Source organism: Scomber scombrus, chromosome 4, assembly GCF_963691925.1.
Source record: "Scomber scombrus chromosome 4, fScoSco1.1, whole genome shotgun sequence".
NCBI classification, from domain to species: Eukaryota; Metazoa; Chordata; class Actinopteri; order Scombriformes; family Scombridae; genus Scomber; species Scomber scombrus.
The window spans coordinates 20462573-20487764 of NC_084973.1; the positions used below are offsets into that span (position 1 = coordinate 20462573).

The window sequence follows — 25192 nt, forward strand, 5'->3', positions numbered from 1 at the left end:
TCTGAGGGAACCTACCCTTGATGAAGTAGTTAGTCTAAAACAGTGCATTGTGTGGAAAAAGCAGTTATTTTTTACAGCACAAGAATTAAAGAACATCTCACTTGGAAGTAAAACTAGTTTTCTGAAAAATAAGAAACAAAAAAAACCTCGTTCTCATAGTTTTCCAACCAAACACAGATGTTTTTTTCTCCAAATCCCAGCTTGACTTCCCTCAACCACCATTTCTATTTGATTTTTCATTTCACTATAGCCCTAAATAAAGTGAAAGGAGTAGCTCCTCTCCTGAAATAAATGCCGTAGAGAAAAGAGTGAGAGCACAGACCGAGCCACTTTTGGTGGTGTTGACTGTGCTCCCTGATGCCCCCTGCGGGCTCTCAGGTGGCGTCATCGTCCTCTTCATCCAGGTGATAGTTGAGGGTGATGACGGCGCTGATAAATTCTCCGAGCTCCACAAAGTCAGCTGTGATAATGTTGATGCCGCTCTCCCCGGGTCTCTGGGATCTGATCCACTGCATCATTCCTGGCAAGGCCCTGAGGGAATGCATGAAAACACACACAGAGACCTACATCAGGGGAAGGAGCGAAGGGGGGAAATAAAGTGACAAAAATTGTAGGGAGGGAAAAAAGAAGGGATGATTCATGGTTGGCTGGTTTAGTACAGAGAGGGGCATGCTGTGATAAAAGATCTCTATGACGCAGCATGGGATGTCTGCAAGCCAGACACCAGCTGCGAGGATGACACTCTGAACACTTGCTGGACATGTTCATGTGAGGCGAGCACCAAGGGAGGGTGCTACTCCTGCAGATGCCTCGCCCAAACTGGTGACATTAAAAAGGGACTGAAATACAGACAAAGCTGAGGATAAATCACAGAGAGAGAAAAAAAAATACATAGAAGGGGAAATATAAAAAAGAGGGAGGAGAAAGATGAGAAGCATTGCCCAAGGTTTCTGGCAGCTGTTCAAAAAAACTTGAATGAGGTCAGTGTCAAATGCCTGGGGAAACCTGTAGAAACCAACATGCCTGTGGATTTAGTTATAAAATGACACAATGACTCACATATGATGATGTTTATGTGTGTGTGTGTGTGTGTGTGTGTGTGTGTGTGTGTGTGTGTGTGTGTGTGTGTGTGTGTGTGTGTGTGTGTGTGCATGTGCCACCACAAAATGTTATTGTGAGAGTTGTTGTGGGTAAATCCTGTCACTTCTGTGGCTTGAGGTGTTGCTATATTTTTGATCCTGCAGTGCTCCTGTATATGTTGGGTAATATCCAGTGCAACTACTGATGCTGATCCTGCATCTTAACCAATTTCAGTATTATTTTGAACACAAGTGTGAAATATTTTGCTCATTCTCTCTGTATTTCTCTCTCTCTCACACACACACACACATACACAGATTTACACACCTTTCTGTGATTGTCTCTCTCAGTCCACTAGCCACACCCTTCATCACTGTGCTGGCCTTTGGTGTGAGAACAACCTGGGACACAAAGAAGGTTCCCTTCCTCCTGCAGGAGATAAGAAGAAGACAATTTATTTTTGCTGTATTTTCACTGGTCTTTTTTGCATTTTATTTACCTATGTCACGCACCTTAAGACATCTGATCCACAAAGGTGCCATATAAATACACTTGACTTACTTTTTTAGTTTAGAATTAATTACTTTAAGTGACTTAAAAGAAGCAAAAAGTCTTACATTTTCACATGCAAATTTATGTCAGGTTTATGTCAGCAGTTTCCTTTAGATGTACTATGTATGAATGTTGTTCCACTGGGATTAAATGCATTTTTAAGCAAGTGAGCCTTCAGTGTGAGAAATTATTTTCTTTTTCTTTAAGAGGCTCAAGTGTCACAGAGCCCACAGATTGTTATATTGTGTGCATTGCTCCCTTTGAGCAAGTCTGACTCGTGTTAGTTGAAACAGTAAGCTATTTTAAACTAACTACAACGAATGTAATCATTGGTCATTACTTCCTGAACTCATCATAACAAGAAAACAAAATCAAACTAGAAGGACCCTTCGTGGCTGGACTATATGAGTCATTTGTAATGTTATAAAACATAAAACAAGTATATGATCACTTCAAGCAGAAAGAACAGGAATTTGGTTCCATTTAACCTCATGAATAAAACACATTTTTAGTGTAGAGGCTGACCTGCGGTCAGTGACAGAGGCCTGGAGAAACTGAACCAGCTTCTCTGGGTCAGTGGTGTTGGCCCAGGGAGAGGGCATCATCTGGCCTGGCCACAGGAAGGGCACCTCCAGGGCCATGGGGTGGTGATAGAACACAAGCACCTGGTACTCCTTCTCCCACAGATACTGCAGAGTCACCTGGGGATGGAAGGAGGTGTGCATTCAGGCATGAGGGCAGACATCATGGGAGATGACAAGAGAAGAAAAAGCTGATGAGTATTGAACAGTAAAGAGCACCTATTGTGCTAAGTGACAAAGATAATTTCAAACATTCACCTGACAGCTTAATTACTAGGTCTATGTTTATTTGAATGGATGGAAAGAAGAACAGGTATGCTATTACTGAAGACAACCACTTTTTATATCTACTGTTGTAAAGTACTGCATATCAAGAAAATAAATACAGGACTAAATAATATATAGAGTACAAAGAATAGTTTCAATTTGGATTTTTGGTCAAGTAAAACATTTTCACAAAATGAAAACTACCAGCTAGAAATCTCTTTTGTGCATGTATTTACATGTATTCCCGGTTTTCATTTTTTTCAGAAAAATAAATGCAAACAGACCGTGTTTGCCAACCAAAGGATTTGCAGCATCCTTTTCACGTTTTAGTTCTGTTACAATATATAGTATGGATAGATTGAGTGAGATTGTAGCAAAAATATATCCATACCATTTCAAATAATTCAAATTATACAAAGACAGCCCAGTAAAGACCCATATGCATAAGATCTTCTGGTTTTGACCTTCTAGCTATACAATAACCTTTACATTAACTGTGGGTTAAGTGTGTAGGATTGGATTCAATTTGTGTAGGAGAGCAACTGTGACAGCACCAAGGAGATGTTCATTCACAGACTCTACAAACCACCAGAGGCCTTTTCTTTGTCTCTACACTTCACCCTCACATCCTCACATCAGACTCCCCCCAGGCAGCAGAACCTGACAGGACATTATGATCTTAGAGTGGAGGCAGAGTCGTGGGAGTTAGTGAAGGGTTGATGAATTTTATAGCTGATTGGTATTCTTTCTTCCCAGTTCTTCATATACACTATCATGTCAAGATGAAGTGTAGTGGAATGTGAGAAAATGGAAGAAAGAAAGGCAGCATGTGAGGAATCTGAGCATACATGGAAAGAGGATATCTGTTTAAAAGCCAAACGTTGAGAGGAAGAATGAACAATGATTAGGGATGCCTTTAGTTAAACACAAGATATGTGCTTTTTCAATCAAGCAGGGAAAGAAGCATCTGAAATAAATGTTTGAGGACAGGTTTTAATCTAACTCCCTGGGATTATCCTAACTGTAGCCCCCTATGCAGGTAGCCATAATGCTGCTGCAGCTAGCTAGTTTTGACGGTTGTAATAACAATCTGAACCTGTCAAAACAAGTACTTTTAGTGGGCATACTTTGCCTCCTTAAGTTTACATTGCATCCCATTTCCAAGCTGAAAGTTGAAGCTGAATTTCAATACTGGACTGATTCTAAAATTTAGTCACTGAGACCCAAAATAGGATCCAGGTTGAAAAATACAGGAATTACCCTTCAAGTGTAATTAGACAGCCTTCAATTCTACAGTACCTCCTGGGCGAAGACGACAGGGCAGAGTTTCTCTCCAAACACCTCCTTCAACATGGCCACCAGTTTTTCATGGTGCAGGTTCTGCACACCGTAGAAGTGGTTGAAGTCCAGAAACACCACCTCTCTGGCATGAGATGATAGGAAGCTACTGATCTGCTCAAGGCCTTCTCTGACCTTAAAAAAAACCATGCACAAATATGAACAATACATGTGAATTTGGTACTTTATGACATTTAAGTTTCAAAATGTAGGGAAGCAAACAACTTGTGATGTACTTAAATTATCTGAATGACCTTGTATGTTTAAGCTCCCAGTTTGCACTCACACATAAATATGCTGCCACACACACAAATGTACCAAAATCTCTTAGCAACCACAATCACGAATCAAATCAAAAACCACCAAAACTCTTCACTGACTGTGGCACTGAAGAGCCCGTGGGCGAAAAACAGCTCGTTGTCGGGGTCACGGGGCTTGGTGGAGATGCGTAGGTCAAAGAAACGGACCCCAGCCTCCAGTTGGGTTTTGAAGTTCATCGTCTGTGTAGCTAACCACTTTCTCATTAGCTTCTTGGCCACCGTGCCAAAAACAGAAACAAAGTTCTGTACTGTCTCTGGCTGCTCAGGGCCCACTGGAGACGCTTCATCAATGTAGAAACTGAAGGAATCATGGGAACCTGGAGAGGACACAAACATGAGTTTACATGAAGGTACCTGACTGCTGCCTGTTTTATATTAGTGGTGGGACACAGATGTAAGAGTGGGTCAGAGCTGGGAAAAATCTAAATGCCCTGGCAACAATACTGATATCTGTATAACAGTACCTGTGGTCATAAGCCATGAACTCTGTCAGCTGAAAAAAAGTAAGTCTGTGCATACACAGACTGATATTTTTCACGCATCACATTTCTTGGGCAGAATAGCAGTCTCACAGAACAACGCTCATCTTATTATTGTGTTATTTTCACCTATACGATACAGTTTTATGGTGAATCCTCCAATGTTGGTGGTTTCTATCTTTTGTACACCATCTGTTATTGTTTGCTTGTAATTTTTGGTGCAATATAGTCCACCTGACAGTGTATTCGCTCAGTAGTCTTAAATAGATTGACTTAATTTGAGTTGAGGAGCTTACTGTATACTCTTGACTATAGAAACAGCAAGTCAGAATTTCTTGTTTCAGACATATTCAGCCACATCTCATGGCCTTCCTTAGCAAAGTCTCACTTGTCATGGAAATGGTCACGTTGTGACCTAACATATTAGCAAGTCAATCTACTGAGGAAGGGCATGAGGTGTGGTTGCAAGCTTCACAAATGACAATTATGTAGGACTTTGTGATGAGGATTTTTTTTGTCAAAGTTGTCACAGAAAGGCAGCATGTGAGGAATCTGAGCATGCATGGAACTCAAGTTTCTCCTTGTAAAATGCACAGAATATAACCCAGTCAAATGTGGAAAAACATGTGCAATATTTGATATCTCATGTTAGCAAGAGCATGGGGTATGACTATAGTCTTACACAAATCAAATCTCTTTGTTCACTGATGGCAATCCCAGGTATTGTATGTAGTTGTACTGGAACATTATTCGGCACGTCTATTCTTTTGGTCAACATGCAGCATGAGTAAATGCCTCCAATTAAGACACCGTCAATTTCACTTGTTTTTTTTTTTCATGGACTTCTATGATATTATATGTCCCTGTGGGTGTTCATTTTGAATGAAGAGACTTTAATTATTAGTGGTTAAACCCAGTGCTGGACAGATTCTCTGTCACTGTAAATAATCCTTCAAACTTCCACATGTATCTTTTTCATCCTTATATACAGTACATATATGAGTTATTTCCAACCTGTCCTCTCCTATGACTGATACTGCTTTCATGGATCTAAAAAAAAAACACAACCACATAGAGCTTTGACTCATTCTTACTAGATTTTGCTAATTTTATTTCAGAGCAATATTTTTTTTAAGTGCAAATGATATGCTAGATATTACATAATCAAATTAATGGGAAGGTCTTAAAGCATTTGCAAGAGGCCAGATAATATTTTCTGATAGAAAATTAAAGATGAAAAATTAGGAAAAAGAAAAAGGACTACTGGCTTTGACTCAACATATTTCTCATTTGTATTACAGCTATTTCACCTTTTCTGGAACAACTAGCTTTACAGGCAGACTTGTATTGACCTTTCTCAGACAGGGTTGTGGAACTGCTGCTTAAATTCAAATGTACTTGATATGAACAAGTTGACCTGCCATCAAAATGCTAGCATAAAAACTGTGCTGCAAATCGTCATCTATCTAAAACATCACAGAATTCATACACCTGTGGTCCATGGATTAGACTGAGTGACTGGAAAATTGTCTCTTTTCTAATGTACTCTCCATGTCTTGAGCATCACAAGCACATTTCCATTCACTACCATTGGGTCCTATTTAATAACAACCATTTTAAGAGTTGTATTAAGAAAAGAATACAGAAGAAGACAGTTCTAAAGGATTCTGTTTAGTGTCAGTAAAAATCTGTCAATACGCTGATGCATTCCTGGGTGTCACTTGAGCGTTTCCTTGAAACCAATCCAAGGTTAAATCTGTTATTTGGCCTAAAGGTCACTTGTCCTTTCATGGCTGTTTGAGAGAATGACAAAAGATTAAATTTGTGTGTGTGTTTGTGTGTCTGTGTGTGTGCGTGTGTGTGTGTGTGTGTGTGTGTGCAAGCGCATGCGTGTGTGATTGTATACACGTTATGCAAAATAGGCCGGCAATAATTCTAGTATCCTCCTCCTGCTCTAATCACTGCAATCAATTTCTCATCCTCGTTTTGCGTCATCATGATCTCTCACTCCTTCACACAGACAGACACACACCCCCGCTCCCTCCCCGAACACGCACAGACACAGAGCCTTAATCGACCTTGAACTATCCATACTCCACTGCCAGATTTTTGCAGTCGGCCCAGAGAATGACCCTAAGCCGGGTAGACAGCTGAATCCTGGGGCAGGGCAGCAAACAGCATCACTACAGGCTGGGGGTCACAGTGTAACAGAGTGTGACCTTAAACGGTTGCAACAGCTGCCTCTTCTGTTGATGCAGACAGTGATTTCGCTTCAGTCCTGAAAGGAGTGTAACAAACAACACAACTGACTGGAGCTGCAGTTGAAGGATTTTTCATTATCAATTAATCTACCAGTATTCTCTGTTATTCTATTAATGGCTCTGTCTATAAAATATCATAATAAAGTGAAAAATGCCTATTGAAATTCTTTAAGCTTGTTGTTTAGTTCAACCAATCTGTTAATGGACTGCTCGATTAACAGCTAGCTGATTTCAGTCCCGCAACAGACATAATAGGTGAAGATCTGGGCATTCTTGGGGTAATCGTTGTTAGGATACCTTAGGGAAAGAAGTGCAGTACATATAAACTAAACTCAACAGTCCCCTAGGATCATGCAGCAGTCTGTAGTTTAACAGGCTGTAATAAAGCTGAATTCCTGAGGCAAACTAATAAAGCTTGTTTGTGTTTTGCTAACTAGCATTGCTTTAAATATGTATGACATCAAGTCTGTGCAATATGCTACATTGCGGAAAAAAACAATCTCTCTGAATAAAAAAGAACAATATCAACCCTGGAGGGCCAAATAATTTGCTGCGTGTGAAGAACATCTGTAAGAATCTGCAGCGAGAGCTGTGCAGACAAAGCAGGAACTGCAATCCAACAAACTATTCTACCTGAGGTCTAAATATGGATAATTATTGGTTATGTTTTAAGGTAATTTCTACACTCAAATGCTGTGCCATGTCTCAAAATAATACGCTCATTTGAAAATGTGAAGAAACATTTATTTTTTAAATCAAGCATCAACAACAAAAATCCATGCTAATCCATGCCAATCCATACAAATTAAATTGAGTCATTTACCTTGTTTTACTTGCAATTATCTACAAGACCTAAGACTCCACATCCACTAGTAGCTGTCAGTGTTCTGCTTGATTTATACGCATTATTTTTCTCAACCTTAGTTTACATTATGTGTGATAACTCAAAACAGCTACTCTTGTCAGATGGCCATCATACATCATTGAAAAGCTGAGATTCCAGGCTTTCAGAAAAGGTATGGTAGCCTTTGCCACTTTTTCGGTAACGACCAACCCCTCTGGCTCACGGACTATAGGCAATATGACGTTTAACAGTTTTTTGTTGTTTCTCTTTAATGTGTAACTGTCAGAACTTTTATGACAAAAATAATGACTATATTTAGATGATGACTATAGAATGGAGTGTATGTATACTAAAAAGCACTATTATTACCATTGCTTCCTAAATGGAATCAATTGACAACCAGGCAAAAAATCTACATATTACTTTCTTTGTGAAAAAACCTTAGGCTCTTTATAACACAATGTGTAATTCATTGGTGAATATATACATAGATAACATGCTCTTGGTCTATCTGATCACACTGATTGAAAGGGCAGACCATCATTTAGAATGACCTGCTCATTTTTAAAAAACATTCGAATTGTCTTCTGCTATGCTGTTTAATGGAATAAGTCTTGATAGATGTGAAGATATGTGAATGGACAAAAATAATAAAATCCCTGAATAATACAAAAGAATGTCAGCTTTTCATTTGTAATGTCGAAGAAACAGTCACAATGGCCAAACAGTGCAAGAGTGCAGAACTTTAGGAACTCTTTTTCCCTGCACATCAGCAACATAATCACATGTCAGATACAGACATAAAAAGGCTGATGTCCTACTGCAGCGAAGAAGATGTGAGGAAAGTGAAAAGAGAGAGAATGAGCCAGAGGGCAAAAGAGAGACAGATAAAGGCTGAAACAATGATAGCGCAGTGATTCAGTTAATGATGGCGATGGTGATGGTGATGGTGATGGTGATGGTTATGGTGATGGTGATGGTGATAATGATGATGGCAGTGGCAGTGGTGGCTGATGACTGTTACCTTAGAGTATTGACCTGTGTTAACTGAGTCATTCTGGACCACTGGTGGTTTATGCCCTTTTTCATCACAAATCATTACTGCACACCACAGACTCTTTCAAGATCTATTTTAGGATGCAAAGTAGAGAAGAGGAGACTAGAGTAGAGTAGAGGAGAGGAGAGGAGAGGAGAGGAGAGGAGAGGAGAGGAGAGGAGAGGAGAGGAGAGGAGAGGAGAGGAGAGGGGAATGAGAAGGGAATGGGAAGGAACAAGGTCGAGATGAGCTGATGTAAGTGATACTAAAAGATAAATATAAGCTTCAAACTCCCTGTCGTCTCTCCTCTTTACTAACCTGCCTTTGAGATGCATGAATCTTCCTGAATGATTTTGTAGTAATTCCTCAAGTGTTGATCTTTCAATATATTATCTGCAACCCTCTACTGTTCAAACTCCTGTTCAATTTACTACAGTCTTTCTTTTAAGTTCATTATTTTGAGTAACAGTGCACAAAAGCCACATACATTTCCCAAGAGGCTGAATTATTTGACTTTTATAATCAGGATGAATGTCATCCTGCTGGAAACTCAATTAACTACCAATAATGGGGCAAAAGCAGAATGTGGTGAATCCATAACTAACCATTTCTGCCAGTTTCCAAGATGTTTTGATGAACGGTTTACTTAAACAACTTGTAAAATTAAGAAGTTTCCAGGTGAGCAGAGGATATCTGGGACAAAGTTGACAGATTACATTGGTTAAGTATATTCAGTTACATGGTTATTATGAATGTCAATGCACAAGCAATCTTCCTGAAGTTTAGTATTCTTTGTAAGAAAACAGCCTTAAAACAGATTCTCAGCTCTTAGTTATAAAATCTAAAAATGAAATGTGTGGACTGGTGTCTGAGCAATTTCAAACTTATTCCCTCCAAACTATTTTCTTCTTTGATTGTTTTGAATTTTACATCTTCTGTTTATCAATGGCTTCTAGCTGATTTTCTGCCCTTCAAACATGTCACTGCACTACTAATGTTTATCCTAGCATCTGATACCGTTCATCCTCCTTGATCAGGGACTTAAATGGCAGCACAGTGATCTAGTCAAGGGACTGATGGGCAGATTTATAGCTAAAAGTTTGGGCCCTGCCTCTCCCTGTGCCCGGGGACAGCAAGACTAAAGATGCCCCTTCTGTGACAGATTTGTTTTTATTGCCTATGAGGATATCTTGACTTAATACAATTGCTTTCACCCTTTTCCCCCAGCCCAAGGTATGCTATTCATTTCTTACCTCTGATAAAGCCTTGAGCTGTTACAGTCAGCCAGTGCAGAGGCTAAATATGTCTCCCTTGAGCCCACTCATGCATATCATACAATTTGGCCTTATGAGGGCATTGTTTTATCCCAGGAAAAGTAACTCATCTAAACCAAGAGTGTTTATGCTTTGAACAAAATCAAACAACTCAGAGTCAAAATGTTAATCAAGTATATATTTTTTCTGACATGTAAAAACAAAAAGTATTTTTTTAAACAAGGCTAAACTAACAGTCTACAGCCATGCTTGAGGTTCAGTGAGGCTGTTGTTAAGCACAGTACATTTTAAGGTGTATTGTAACATCAGGCTCACAATGACAATACAAAAATGCTGATGAGATCTATATGCCATTTTTCCATCTTACTTTAGCATATATGCACACTAGCCCCATCGCAATCATCAAATGTCATTCATTTTGAAGTATTTTGCTATAAACCAAGTATTGGAGCTCTGGTGCCCCTTAATAGACAGAAATCAATAAATACATCTTTAACAAGACCTAGATTATCTAATTACTTTTCAGTGCCAAGCTAATTTATGTAAATTTAGTAGTCATCAAGTTGTTCAATTATATCAGTAATTGTCCACACCTGTAAGACACAGATAAATGCTCATGCAAATCTACACATACTCCCAGTCATAGGTCAACACCCACAGCAAAAATACTGAAAATCCCCTTTAAATACAATGGGAGTGAAATGTTTCTTCCAGTAAAACTTGTTTCATGGTGACATAACCACATGGAAACAGATTCACAGTATCTCTAGCAGCACACCTTTGCAGACCACCTCAGTCAGACAAATGCACAGTCAGGCAGTCTGCAGCACTCACCTAGCAGATCTAACAATAGCTAGAGAAAAACAGCCCACCATGCCCCCCACTGATCAGCTTGGGAAGGGAAAATGGTAACTACTCCCTCCCTCCCTTTAATGATCTCCATCTTTAATCTGTAACAACTCCTTCTTCCTTTCCTTTCCTCTCCTGCTCCTCCCCTCACTCTTTCCCCAATTAGCTAGTGTAGTATTGGCACAGGTCAACTGATGGGTAGATTCAATAGGTTGGCATGCCGTGAGACTAAAGGGTCATGTAAGGCCAACAGATTGAGCTGAGTCATGTCTAAAAGCACAAACAAGGTGGTTCTAAGCAGCAGAGGACCAAATGGATTATGGTCATGAAAATGATCTTAATTGCGTTTTATTTTTACAAAACAAATAATAGAACCACAAATATTTGCTGGAAGCACTTGGCTGCTGAAGTGCTGTGAGTCAAATTATACTGTAACAACTGTATAACTCTGTAATAACTCTAAATGAACAAATCACTCAGCAGCGAAAAAGCTGGCTCTCCACAGCTCTCCCACTTCTTCTGAACAAATTCCTGTCAGCACAAAGTCAGCGCTCCTAAAAGTGAGGAGAGCTGAGAGTGTCAAATGATTTATTGGTGTCTTTGGATTTTCAAAATGGTGCAATTTTAATTTTGTTAGACATCTTTCATACTTTTGACAAAGCCAATCATTGTATTCTCTTGGACCATCTCAACCATGATGTTGGTATTCAAGGTCATGGCCTCGGACTGGCAAGACAGATCAGTTAAGGACAGGATTGATTGTTTACCCCTACACCTATCTACCACAGTTACTGTACATTTCAGGGCCTATTATATTCTAATGAAATGTGGGATGTTTTTAGAAAACATAAAATGTCTTATCACTGTTAAACTGATATTATCTAACTGTATACACCCTTGAAACCTTGTTTAAAAACCTTCCCTGATTGCCTTGAGGATTGCTGGATGGTTTAAAATGTTCTTCAACTAAAGAAGAGAAGAGCAGAGGTTATCACATTTTGACCATCTAATTCCAACTGTACAACAAACATTTTCTCCGACTCTGCCCCATTGAGAAATTAAAATATGTACTCTTATTTAGGGACTCAGAGACTGTATAACATGCTTTCATCTCTTTACGTATTGATTACTGTAACTCTTTGTTAGGGGAAGACTTTGTTTCACCTGCAGCTTTCCAACTAAACATAGAATTAATTTTAAGATTCTTTTATTTTTAAATGGCTGTGTGGATTGGCACCATTTTTTATTTCTCCTCCAGGCACCTAAGATCTTCCAACCAATATTTCCCCACTGGCCTATATCACTAAAAATCCAAGCACGATTGGACATTTTACCATTATTGACTATGTAACAGTTTACCCTGACTTAATATGTCATTGAAGGCCTTGTAATGGACCTGTAATTTGGTGCCCGCCTGTAAGGTTACTGGTATGGTACATTCATACAGTATGGAGGTAGGTACCTTTGTTTTAATTACTCATCTTGGTGACACATACAAAGAGATGAACAAATAAATAGACTAACCATTTGATCACCCTGACGAAGGGAGGTGAAAGTGCAAGATCAGCACATCTGTTATTTAAATTATTTTTATATAGAAATTGGACAGGTAAATTTGAGTCAGAGGCACAACCATCAGTCTATAATGTATTGCATGTATAGACATATACTGTATCCTCCTATACTACAGAAATTGTTTGGCTGCATTAGTTCATATATCAATTACTTGAAACATGGCAAATAGATGCCATGTTTCCCACCGCACCCCACCCCCACCCACATGGCAGAGTACTCCAAATTGCCAAAATACTTTGTCCTGAACCATCAGCTGCTGAGTTGGAGGCAACGTTGGTTTGATGCTGAGGATTGTACAGCAGGCTTCTAACTTAATACATTTTTTTTAATACAAGAAAAAATTAAACTTGTGGAGGATACAAAACAGTTGTCTCGTTTGTTTCTTGTCCGTCCCAGTTCTATTCCTGCCTGAACAAAGAATTGATATGCTGTGGTCTCAAATGAGACAATGTGATCTGAAATATAAGACACTATAGAAAGAAATCAGACATACACTCCAATAGGAACACATGGTTGTTGCTAAATTATGCCAAATGTGTACACACAAACACAATAATGTGCACAGAAATAGAGGATGTTTACAGAATCTGCATCCAAATGGAGGATAGACTGAGAACAGCTGAGCTGAAGGCTGCAAGGCCAATAAGATGTAATGATACCTAATTAAATGGGACAGAGCATGCTCCCATGCTGCCTTGCCATGGATAAACTGTGGTGTAACACAACACATGTCATGTGATTCAGCAAAATTATGCACATGAGGTACTACATGACATGCTGTTTCTGTCTCCCATGTATGACCAATAGTATCAGATGAAATCTATGATGAATAGCAAATTTAGTCTTTGACATCCTTCAGAGCTGTGGTCAGTGCTGGTACCATGCCCCGCCTCATTGTATACTGATCCATCTGCATTGGATGCCATCATTTCACAGGGCTACCCTGAACCCCAGTATGTATAGTTCTACAGTTCAACAGCAAGAGAGATGTAGATAGAGAGGAAAGAGAGATTGAGACTGATGATTAAGGAAAAAAAGAGTACAAAGGATTAGAAATGCAAGAGAATGAAGAATGAAAGCGCTTTGTGTGGAGGTGTGATAATCACTAGGCAGCAGATATGGAATTAGCTGGCTGCTAATAAGCCATTCCATCAGTCATATCAGTGGTAGGCTTTACAACCAGCGTTTACAATTTGAATGGAGTTCAAGCATACCTGCTCACTGATTGGTTAAAAGGATCCAATAGCTCATTTTCAATGGGAAGTGCTGCGATCATCTGAGTGCACAGATTGGACCCATCCCACTCCCACTCTTTTCTCCTCTGTGGCCACCACCCGAATACAAACGCCAAAAGTGCTACACAAAACAGAGCAGCATGGTCCATCTGTTTTAATCGGAATTTTTAGAGTGGCCGTGGCAGTTTTCTCCCTTTGAAGACCCCCATCGTTTGGAATATTAAGTGAAGAAATAAATGATCTTGGTATTATTTTTTTTTATTATTTATCATCTGACAGTGAACCATAACACGAGGGAGCTGAACGGTTCAAAATACATGGCTCTCACGTTGCGCAACAGGTCTTACCCTTTGTTCTAACAAATGAAACTAAAGCCATATTTTAGGTGATGAGAGTTTCACTGCATGCAAAGTGGAAACACACAAAGCATAAAATGTATGAACACATTTTACATGTTAAAAGTCGTAGCATATTCATTATTTAATTTATTTTCTGGAAGGCTAGAATCATGCACCATGCAATCCACGCGGATATCACCTGAACACACTTGTGTCACATCACATAAAGAAACACCTACCGGGAATAGCCAAATTGGTGAGCGGGATAGTGTGCATGCTCTGCGGTAAACTTGCCATCCAGTCCGCAAACCGCACGTCGCTTCTCCCGTGAGAGGAAGCCATGCTGTCGCCGTGCACAACGCTCAGTTCTCCGGACCGGTGCCTGCGCCAACCTGGAGTGCGTCTCTCTCTCTCTTTTTCTCTCTCTCTCACTCACTCTCTCTCTCACTCACTCACACTCTTTCTCTCTGCTTCACGCTCGCACACATGCATCAGTGAGACCGAAGGCAGCCAGTCCACACCCCCCCAGAGCGATATACAATGGTAGGTAGCACAAATATGAAAATGAGGACGGACGGATCAAAATATGGCATCATTCGTTTTTCCAGTAATATCACTGTAACGAATGCACGTTTCAGTTTTACATCTAATCTGGGAAAAAAAAGATATATGGAATTATTAATAATTATTAATCAGCTTAGGCTACAACGAAATTAAAAGCCTTCAAAGAAGCTATAAGGACCGATATTTTTAACTGAATATAGGCATTGTAGTAGTGGAGAAATGCATCTAATCATATTCTTTGTATATGCTTTTGTAGAGAGTTACGAGATAGTAACAAGTTAGCTGTTCATAATGAGACTGAAATCTGTTGTAATTCCCAAATGAAATAAGCACACGTCTGGGGTCATGTACTTTAATAGCTGGGAGCCATATGGCAGTGATTATCTGCACTTAATATGGCAGTGACAATGAATAACTTACATATTTGCACTGTGGTGATCAGCTTAAACATGAGTAATTCCAAAAACTAGGTTACATTGGTAAAATAGATTTGTCAAGATATGTATGACATGATATATGATGACCTTTACAAACATGGATCCATGACAAATGCAAACCAGGTAACTACTGAGGTTTCTCTTTCTTTTCTGTATCCATGTTGAAGGCGAAGTAACATGAGAGGAAGGGTTGATCAAATTTTTAGTGAATTGCTAAAACACTAAAACCCATTATTTGAACAAAATGCCCAGTGGTCATTTATTGAACTGATCAATCTTTTGGCAAAACCTTAACACAATTTATACTAGTTAGACACAATTTGCAGATGCAGATTTGTGATGTGCTGGTGATACACAGTGGGAACCACAGGTGGCAGAAGCTAAACACAATTACAGCACAGATGTTGTGGCTTATACGTGACAATTCTAAATTGTTCACACGTTGAGGCGATAAAACCAATACAAGCCATTTAAGAGAGAAGGCAGCACGGGTGAGTTGAAGGTTGATACCAGCAATGGATGAAAACAATCTGAGAGACAGAGGAGGGGGACAAGGAAGAGCAAGACCAAGGACAGTAACTTCAGCAGCTTCAGCATTTAAGCAAATGTCACATGTTCTTGTTCATGGAATGACAATGAGGGAAGCAGGACAAAGAATACAACTCAACCTGGTACAGTAAACATTTATTTAGGTCATTAAAAGTTTACTGTACACACGTTTCAGGACATCACTTTGCCAATAAGGAGAGTGGGGAGTCCAGGGGTGAAGGGGTCCATTGCTGTTTTTACTTCATGTATATATATTTTTTTTATAACTGTGCATTCCCTTTTCATAGAATTGCAAGACACAATGCGAATTTAGAAGGAATCAACAATGTCAGCCTTTCCACCATTGACTGCATCGTCCAACGCATCAGGGTCGTGGTTTGAATGTATCTCAGACAGGGTCAATGGTGGCAATGTGACACTTTGTGCAGTCATACGTAATCATGGGGTCCTCCACCATCGTGGGTGGTCAAGGCTGGATATGGCACAGATGGGGTAAATGTGCTTTTCATTTACATTTTGTCCTTTTTCAGTCCTGTAGTTCTTTTTCTAACTTCGTTCGGTGTTTCACTATGGGAATCGCCTTGGCATGACCTACTAGGGAAGCTCCAATGACACAACGTCTGTCTGTGACAGACAGGTCGAGCTGTGCTGGGGCCCCGCCCCTCATACTCTTACAGCCGACCGGCCCCTAACTCCTCATTCTCGCTTTCTTCCCGTGAGGAAGGAGAAGCTCCCTCAGCTAATCTAGCCGAGCTAGCCTGGATACCCGCTCAACTGTTCACAGACGAACCGTCAAGGATCACGTCGCCGAACGCGGCTCCGGGTTCGGTTTGGATTGGCCGAGTAAGTACCGCAGTGTCCGCGTCGTGGTGAGCTGCTCGCTCGGCTGCCCAGTTTTAAGTTACCGAGGCAGCCGACAACTGTGTTTATTTAGCATCAGGCTAACGCGTCGAGGCGAGCCTTTTTTTTTTACCTGGCTACACCGGGTTAGCTCACTGGTATAGCCGGCAACTGTGTAGCTTTTACCCGCTGACTAACGCGTTACGGCGAGTCAACCGGTTTTTCTGCTAGCACCGTTTCCGTTAGCTGAACCGAGTACCGGGAGTCCTGCTATCACGTCACGGCGGGCGGACTCTCACGGTTCGCGGTTAGCTTGGGCTAAACCCCAGGTGCTAACGCTAATACGGTCGGGCTAACGCGTTACGGCGAGCATCATACGGCTGTATTTTCACATCTTTACCTCCCTTCCCAGACACCATGTCCACGGCCTCGACCCCCGCCAAAGGGTTGGAGCCGAAGGGGAAAGAGGCTGCATCCCGCCTGTGCCCCGCGCCATGCGGTGCCACCATCTCGGGACGGGACCCTCACCCAATGTGCATTGTATGTATGGGTGCTAAACACGCCCAAGCATCTCTGGCCGACCCTCAGTCATGTTCCCACTGTGCGTCGATCCCAGAAAAGTTGCTGGAAAGGAGGCTGAGAGTGGCGGTGGCTAACAGACAGGACCCATGCCTGACAGCAGCCACCCCACAGACAGCAACCATCACCCATCAGCCACCGGCTACCAGAGAGTGGTCCGACCTGATGGCTGATGAGCCCTCAGAAATGCCTCCCCTATTTGAGGACCTCCTCGAGGGGGAGCCGGGCACTGAGGACGCAGAGGGCGATGCCAACTCTGACCTCCTCGATATGGACGAGATGGATGAAGAGGAGGATGATACCACCTTTCCCATCAAGCAGTCCAGACCCCCCAGCGCATCAGATACTGCTCCACCAGTGGACAGTAATCTGTATGAGGTCTGCAAACGGGCTGCGGCTAAGCTAGGAATACAGTGGCCGGCAGCCCAGGACGCTGAGGGGACAGAGAGAGATCTGTATGACGGCAAAAGGCTCCCACCAGCCCAGCCACCGTCAAAGCAACTCCTGCCACCAGTACCAGCTTGCATGAAGGAAATGAGCCGGTTCTGGTCCAGCCCATTTAAGAGTAAGCTTCCAACCAAGGGCTACTCTAAGCTGGAAATCCACGGGATGGGAGAACTGGGGTTGGCCGTACCCCCAGCAGTGGAGCCTTCAGTGGCTCTACACCTCCACCCCAACCAGCGCTCTCTCTCAGCCTCCTCCACCACTTCTCTGCCCAACAAAGCGGAGCGCCTCACCGCCTCCGTTTTCCAGCGGATGTACATGTATGGAGCACAGTCTGTATGTTCCCTCAATGCAACCACACTGCTGTCGGCATATCAGGCAGAGATCCTGGAGGAGATGGGGCAACAGCTCAACTCTGGGGCGCCCAACCCAGCCCTTTGGGATGAGATCTGCGTCGTCAACGACCTCATCCTGCGCTCCTCAAGAGGTGCAGTTCAGGGCTGCGGCAGAGTGATGGGGCTTGCGGTGTCAGGGGAGAGGGCCTTGTGGCTCAACCTCTCTGGCCTCAGCGACGGCCAGAAAGCTGAGGTCATGGATGCACCGTACGACCCAACCAAAGGTCTGTTCGGCCCCGCGCTTGAGAAGATGAGGGAGACCAGCAGCCTGAGAAAGCAGGAGGGTGAGGCCTTCAACCTCTGTCTTCCTAGGAAGCCCACCCCTCGTCCTCACCAGAGTCCAAGGTCTGGCTTCGCTGCGGCGGCCGCAGCAGTGAGGGGCAGACAATGGGGAGGCAGGCCGCAGAGGCAGGCAACCGGGCAGCAGCCTCACCAGCAGCCTCAGCAGAACCAAGGGCCATGGGGCAAACACTCCTTTGCTGCAGCCGCAGCAAGGAGCCGGCCCCAACACCCCAGAGGCGCGAAGAGGAAGCAGTCGTCCTGACGATCCTGCTTCTCCCTCCCCGCCTCCCATGAAGAGGAGAATCCCCACAGTTCATGGTTCAGAGACTCTGGCAGTTTTCAGTGGTCCAGAGGCCTCTCTGCTTCTCTCCCCCCACGTTCTGGAGGAGGAGAGCCGGGGTCAGGGGGTAATTCAGTGTCACCAAGCACTTTCACCTTTTCTAACAGAAATAAAATTCAAAACCTCGCAACCAGGCAGTGTGCCAAGGGCGAGTGTGTTCCCCCAAAACAAAATAAACAAAACAAAGACAAAACACGGTCATGCCCTCAAAACTATCACAGAGGGCGCTCACGCTCCTCTGTTGGGAGACAGGTCTCCCCAGTCGCGCCGAGTGACGTCACTACAGTGCGACTACGTGAGCACGTTACCTACCCGAGCGGCAAGCTGGCGCGCATGCGCAGTTCACCCGTGGGTTTTGTCAACAGTTTGTCAGGGGTACAGACTTCAATTCGCTATGAAACCACCCAGGTTCAACGGCGTGGTGGTTTCAGTAGCAAAAGGGGAGGCAGCCCGTGTTCTACAGGACGAAATAGTGTCGCTGTTAAACAAACAGGCGATCAGGGCTGTGCCGCGCGAGGAAGCTCAACAGGGTTTCTACTCCCGTTACTTCCGCATTCCCAAGAAGGGGAGCGCGTCCCTTCGCCCCATTTTGGACCTTCGTGTGTTAAACAGACACCTACGAAAGTACACATTCAGGATGTTGACACACAAAGTACTCTGTCAGTCAATCCGTCCGTGCGATTGGTTTGTTACAATCGACCTCAAGGACGCATATTTTCACATCGCCATTTATCCCGCACACAGGAAGTTTCTCAGGTTTGCTTTTCAGGGCAAAGCCTACGAGTATCAAGCCATTCCCTTCGAGCTATCATTAGCTCCCAGAGTGTTCAGCAAATGTGTGGAAGCAGCACTCTCTCCGTTGAGGAGCAGGGGTATCAGAATATTTTCGTACATAGACGATTATCTGATATGCGCTCGATCGCGGGAACAAGCGGTCAGGGATTCCGCTACGGTGATCAATCATATCAGGGATCTCGGGTTCAATATAAACTGGGCAAAGAGCCGAGTCGTGCCAGCTCAGTGCACAGAATACCTGGGTCTCAGCATAAACTCTCTTTCTTATCGTGTCACGCTATCAGAGGGGAGGTTAACATCATTAACACAGTGTCTTTCCCTCTTCAAGCTGGGGAAAGTCGTGTCATTCAGATTGTGCCTACGCCTGCTGGGCTTCATGGCGTCAGTGATTTCTGTCGTGCATTTGGGGCTACTGATGATGAGGGATTTTCAGCGTTGGGTCGCGGCTCTGCGCTTGTGTCCACATCGTCATCTCAACCGCAGGCTGAGAATAACGTCAACGTGTGTGGCGGCTCTCCGACCGTGGGGAGACACCGCGGCTCTCGCGGAGGGGGTTCCGCTGGGTGCAGTGACGTCACGTGTAACCATGACAACGGACGCGTCCCTGTCAGGATGGGGAGCGGCGCTGTCGGGCAGATCAGTGAATGGAAAGTGGGATCAGAGCCTGGCTCATTCCCACATAAATGTTCTGGAGCTTTGGGCAGTGTTTCTAGCATTGAAGCATTTCCTGCCTTTTCTCCAGGGTCGCCATGTCCTGGTAAAGACAGACAATTCCACTGTGGTGGCCTACATAAACCGCCAGGGTGGTACGCGATCACTGCAGCTGCACAGATTAGCTCGGAGGGTAATCTTATGGTGCAGCACTTGGCTCCTGTCTCTTCGAGCGACACACGTACCGGGCGTTTTGAACAGAGGAGCGGATCTCCTGTCCCGGGGCAATCTCCTGTACGGAGAGTGGAAGCTTGGCGGAGATTCGGCCGGGCAGCCGTAGATCTATTCGCCTCGCGAGGAAACACGCAATGTCCGCTGTTTTTCTCCCTGTCGGACGTAAATGCACCTCTGGGTGTGGACGCTCTAGCACACCCGTGGCCAGACGTGCTGCTTTATGCGTTTCCCCCGCTCAGCCTGATCTCCCCGACTCTAATCAGAGTGAGGGAGCAGAGCCTGTCACTAATCATGATAGCGCCTCGGTGGACATCCAAACACTGGATGGCGGAAATAATACAGCTGCTGACGGGCGAACCGTGGCCACTCCCCATACGCAGGGATCTTCTGTCCCAGGCGAACGGGGAGATCTACCACCCGCACCCAGACCGCATGGCACTCTGGGCTTGGCCCGTGAGAGGTGGAGTCTGAGTGCAGCAGGCCTGCCAGAGCAGGTCATTGACACCATCCAGAACGCAAGAGCTTCCTCCACTCGCTCTCTGTATAGTGGCAAGTGGCGGGTCTTTGAGGAGTGGTGTGACTTGAAGCACATCATCCCTTTCCAGTGTTCAGTAGAGGACCTGCTGTGTTTCCTGCAGGATTTGGTGGACAAAGGCAAGGCTTTTTCCACTGTTAAGGTGTATTTAGCTGCCATTTCTGCGTGCCACGTGGGCTTTGGGGATAAGCCCGCCGGGCAACATCCCTTAGTCTGTCGTTTTATGAAAGGTGCAAGGCGCAAGCTCCCAGTTTCCAGACCCCTGGTTCCCCTGTGGGAGCTATCCGTGGTCTCTCCACCCATTTGAGCCGTTGGAGGTGGCAGAGATGAAGTTTGTTTCTCTGAAAACAGCTTTACTCTTGGCTTTGACTACAGCAAAGACAGTGAGCGACATACAGGCTTTATCCATACGGCCTTCCTGTTTGCAGTTTTCACAAGGGCTCACCAAGGTTTGTTTCAGGCCCAACCCTGCTTTTGTGCCTAAGGTGGTGGAGTCAGGTTACAGGTGTCCCACAGTGGAGCTGTTGGCTTTTCACCCGCCTCCCTTCTCCTCAGCTGGGGAGAAGAAGCTTAACACATTATGCCCGGTCAGGGCGCTTCATGTGTATCTGAGCAGGACAGCTGGGTTCAGGAAAAGTGACCAGCTGTTTGTGTTCTGTGCCACTCCACATAAGGGCAAGCCGTTGTCCCGCCAGAGGTTGTCCCACTGGATTGTGGAGGCCATATCTCTGGCTTATGGCTGTAGTGGTTTGCAGCCCCCCCAGGGTTTGAGGGCTCATTCCACCAGGGGCATGGCCACATCCTGGGCCCTGTTCAGGGGAGTGTCAGTGCAGGACATTTGTGCGGCGGCAAGCTGGGCTACGCCCCACACTTTTGTAAGGTTCTACAGGCTGGATGTCTCAGGGCCGTCTGTAGCGCAGGCGGTGCTAGAGGCAAACAGACCAGGATCTGTCGTTACCGGGCTTTGAATTGTCCAGGGCTTCGGGAGACTGATGCAATCCGGTAGTGGGCTATATCTCCCATAGTGAAACACAGAACGAAGTTAGAAAAAGAACGTTGGGTTACTTAACGTAATCCCTGGTTCTTTGATAACAGAGTGAGGTGTTTCACCATCACGTCCCTCCTCGCATAGACACGGAAAGAAACCGTTCCAGAATGAGGAGTTAGGGGCCGGTCGGCTGTAAGAGTATGAGGGGCGGGGCCCCAGCACAGCTCGACCTGTCTGTCACAGACAGACGTTGTGTCATTGGAGCTTCCCTAGTAGGTCACGCCAAGGCGATTCCCATAGTGAAACACCTCACTCTGTTATCAAAGAACCAGGGATTACGTTAAGTAACCCAACGTTTTACTGTATGCTGGTGCTGAATCCACAGACTGTATTGCTTGCAGTACTTAAATAAGCTATATCTAAACTGAGTTATGATTTACAAAGTTGTGTATATTTGTTCTGGAAAATGCTTTTATTCTGGAGCTACATGCCCTGAACACTGTTTTCCATGTTTTGATAGCTGTAACAAATGCTCAGTAGTGTTTTTATTTGGACTGGCTGTGGTCTGAAAAAGTGTTTGATTTTGAACACAGATAAATCTGTTTTGAGGCGATGGATTTTGCAGGGAGAGACAGAGGTTTTGAGAGTGTAGTTTGACAATTGTATTTTGTGTTTGCTGTTCTGAGAAAAGGGTGGAAGGCTTTAAGAAATGTGTCTTAGCAATTGTGGAAAACTAAACCGCTGTGGACTCACAAGATCAATGTTGTCAATATTTACATAACTACTCTGCATTATCAGAAACCACTCTCACTGTCATGTCCTAAAATACATTAAGATTACTGTCAAATTATGTATTTCCCAGAATATCACTATGGTTCATCATCATTGATTACCAATATTCCTTGTTGGATGTAACATTTATACATGATCAGTATTGAAAAAAACAATTAAAAGGAACATTATGCATACCATAAAAAATAAATCACGTAAATTTTGTGAAAGCCTCCCCTCACGAGTTAAAATAGCTGTTAGTTTTTTACCACTATTCCAGGTAGCTTGCAAACACCCTGCATGTAAAACATAGCCACAATGTTCAATAAATATATAAAATAAAGCACTTACTCATGTTTAAATGTTTTCATTTGCAACAACAAAAAACTCAGTTCAAGTACTGCTTAAGTTCAAACCCATTTGTACCAGTGAAAGCCTGCCACGTTTCTCAAATTCCTTGCTTCACTGTGTTCCAGCGCAAGTATGAGAACTAGGTTACAATATGTGGGCTTGTAGGGTACCACTCTAGTTTGACTCATGAGAGGATGTGCTGGATTAACATTAACAGCCAGTGGCAACAGCCCCTGTCACTTTCTTCCATTTTTCTGCTTGATGAATCAACCTAGTTGATCTTCTTGAACCCAAGAAACCACTGGCTGAGTTCTCCAGTTATGTAACACCCCCCAGGTAATGGCAGGGCCTCTCTACTTGAGTGGAGACATCCCATCAAGAATGTCAATGCAGGGCCACCATCCATATATAAAACGCTCTAACCTGTACAGTGTCAGAAGCAATCACCCTCAAAGCAGTAATCTGCTTTCAATCGACATGCGATTTGATGAGCTGAATAATCTGAACACACAAAAGGGTTCTTTTTATGCACAAATAATGAGATTTAGACAAAACACCACAAAAAAACAATACAATTCTGCTTCTTCCACTCAGTACGCAAGGTTGTATTTTATTGTATGTACAAAGGCATGGGAACTGCTAAATTCAGAGTAAAAAATGTTAAGGCTTCATATTTTCTGAAATGTACGATATGCCTTCCAACTGAAATTTCTGAGGCTGAGAGAAGAAAGACAATTCATCAAACAGTCATTGTGGCAGAGCTGATTATTACAAACATGTTTCTGACATTTTAACTACATTTCCCTTACTTTTCCAAATGAATAACAACACAAAATGTATCTAAGTTTGGATGTCCAATTCAAGTACTATTTGTTACCTGGTGTAGAACAAGGTTACATAACTACATACACATTTCCTTCTGTGCTAAATGAGGAATCACTTGACCTACAGCACTTATTTATCTTCAAAATTCACAACATTTCAACTTCCTTTACCTTAGTACAATAACTTGACCTTACAGTAACTATGATTCGGAAGACACAGTATTTCTTGTTTTTGTATCATTTATGTTCGTAATACTAATAAAGTTGCATTTATTATAGAGTTGCAATTATTATAGAGAACATAGAGAATCATCCTTAATGTTATTTTCTGAAGAATTATTTGGCAGTAGCTACAGGGAAGATAAAATCAATGACTTAGTGGTGTAATAGGCAACAGTGTGATGTTCCCTGATTGTTTGTCAGATCAGATCACAAAAAATAACCATGCATGTTGTAAATTGCATTCAGTTAATATTAGTGATGACTGAATCCTTCTGACTGCTTGCTGAACCTGAACATTTATGTTTTGTAAGCTTATTTTACCGGTCTCATGCTACTACATTAAAGGCTGCTTATCAGACATACGAAATGACACACACAAAAAAGAAAAAGACAGACACTTCTTATATCCATTACATGCCTTTCTAGATTTGCTGCATGGCTCTCAGGTTGGGTGACACCTAGAAGACACCAGATGGAACACAACACATGGTTACGATCCTTGATGCCACCAACTAAAATATAACACTGGTAGTTAAACTGTTATGTTACTCACCTCAAAATCTGTGCCAGTGCATGCCTTGATATCCTCAGGAGTGACTCCCTCCCAAACTTCTATCAGAGTCAGGCCTTTAGTCTTATCCACATCAAACACCGCCTGGTGAAAAGAAGCAGGGCAGAAAGAGCGGGGGGGAGGGAAAGCAAAAAGGATATGGGGGTGGGTGATTAAGACAGAATGGTTTGAATGAGTATTTCTTTTAATAGATGAATTTGAACTGTGTGATTTGCCGTTCCTCGGGTCACAAACAAGGATGCGGAGGCCTCAATTATCAAAGTGACCCTAAAGAACAAACCTCTCTTTAAAAAAATCAATGTCAAGAGGGAGAAAGTACCATTTCAGTGTCATTCATAGATTACAAATAGCCGCAATTATTGGTGGCATGTCTCTGAAGAGCACCATCCCTGACTGTGACACTCTCAGAAGCTGAAAAGTAGTGTGCAATTAGTTTTTAATTGCTGCAATACTGTTAACGGTTGAAACATCATGAAAGAACATCATTTTTTTTAACAATAATGGAAGAAAAATGTGCATTTTGATGCTAAAACAAAATAACCTTTTAATTTCAAATAAATATCTCAGTTCCCATTAAACTCAAGCAAAACACTGCGTTATCTCTGTAGCAACATTGTGTACAGTGTCAAGCATGTCTTCAGGTACTGTACCATAGTTGACAACCATCTATAAATTATGGTGACATAGCTAAAATAGTATTTTTGAGTTTTATGTGTTTTGGGAATCCCTTTAGGCATGATGACACTTCTATATCGACTGTCCATTAACCTGATTGTATGCTCACAGATACG

General features: G+C 43.0%; 3 protein-coding genes across 3 annotated transcripts in view; 1 reads left to right on the plus strand and 2 right to left on the minus strand.

The window, feature by feature from the left end:
- Positions 1-374: 374 nt before the first annotated feature.
- plcxd3 (phosphatidylinositol-specific phospholipase C, X domain containing 3) lies at positions 375-14371 on the minus strand. Its single transcript, XM_062417182.1, has 6 exons — positions 14269-14371; positions 4199-4455; positions 3780-3953; positions 2158-2333; positions 1408-1509; positions 375-531 (listed from the first exon to the last, which is right to left on the minus strand). The coding sequence occupies exons 1-6, from the start codon at positions 14369-14371 to the stop codon at positions 375-377; spliced, it is 969 nt and encodes a 322-aa protein (XP_062273166.1).
- A 4038-nt stretch (positions 14372-18409) lies between these two features.
- LOC133979357 (uncharacterized) lies at positions 18410-21642 on the plus strand. The gene is given in 5 exon segments (XM_062417869.1): positions 18410-18526; positions 18712-19905; positions 19997-20060; positions 20167-20968; positions 20970-21642. Coding segments are annotated over 5 exon segments (2850 nt in total).
- Positions 21643-23767: 2125 nt separating this feature from the next.
- oxct1a (3-oxoacid CoA transferase 1a) overlaps positions 23768-25192 on the minus strand; it is a 49276-nt gene continuing 47851 nt past the window's right edge. The window contains exons 16-17 of the mRNA XM_062417551.1: positions 24384-24485; positions 23768-24288 (exon numbers count right to left, since the gene is read on the minus strand). Coding sequence (XP_062273535.1) covers positions 24253-24288; positions 24384-24485 — 138 coding nt within the window. The 3' untranslated portion in view covers positions 23768-24252. The remainder of the gene's footprint in view (positions 24289-24383; positions 24486-25192) is intronic.

What these genes read in the sequence shown, in the direction of transcription:
- plcxd3 (XM_062417182.1), bottom strand. Translation starts at nt 14,371, where the DNA reads ATGGCTTCCTCTCACGGGAGAAGCGACGTGCGGTTTGCGGACTGGATG. An exon ending in CACCAATTTGGCTATTCCCG is followed by an intron (nt 4,456 to 14,268) that starts GTAGGTGTTTCT and finishes TGTCCTCTCCAG; the next exon opens with GTTCCCATGATTCCTTCAGT. An exon ending in ACGGGCTCTTCAGTGCCACA is followed by an intron (nt 3,954 to 4,198) that starts GTCAGTGAAGAG and finishes GTTTTTTTTAAG; the next exon opens with GTCAGAGAAGGCCTTGAGCA.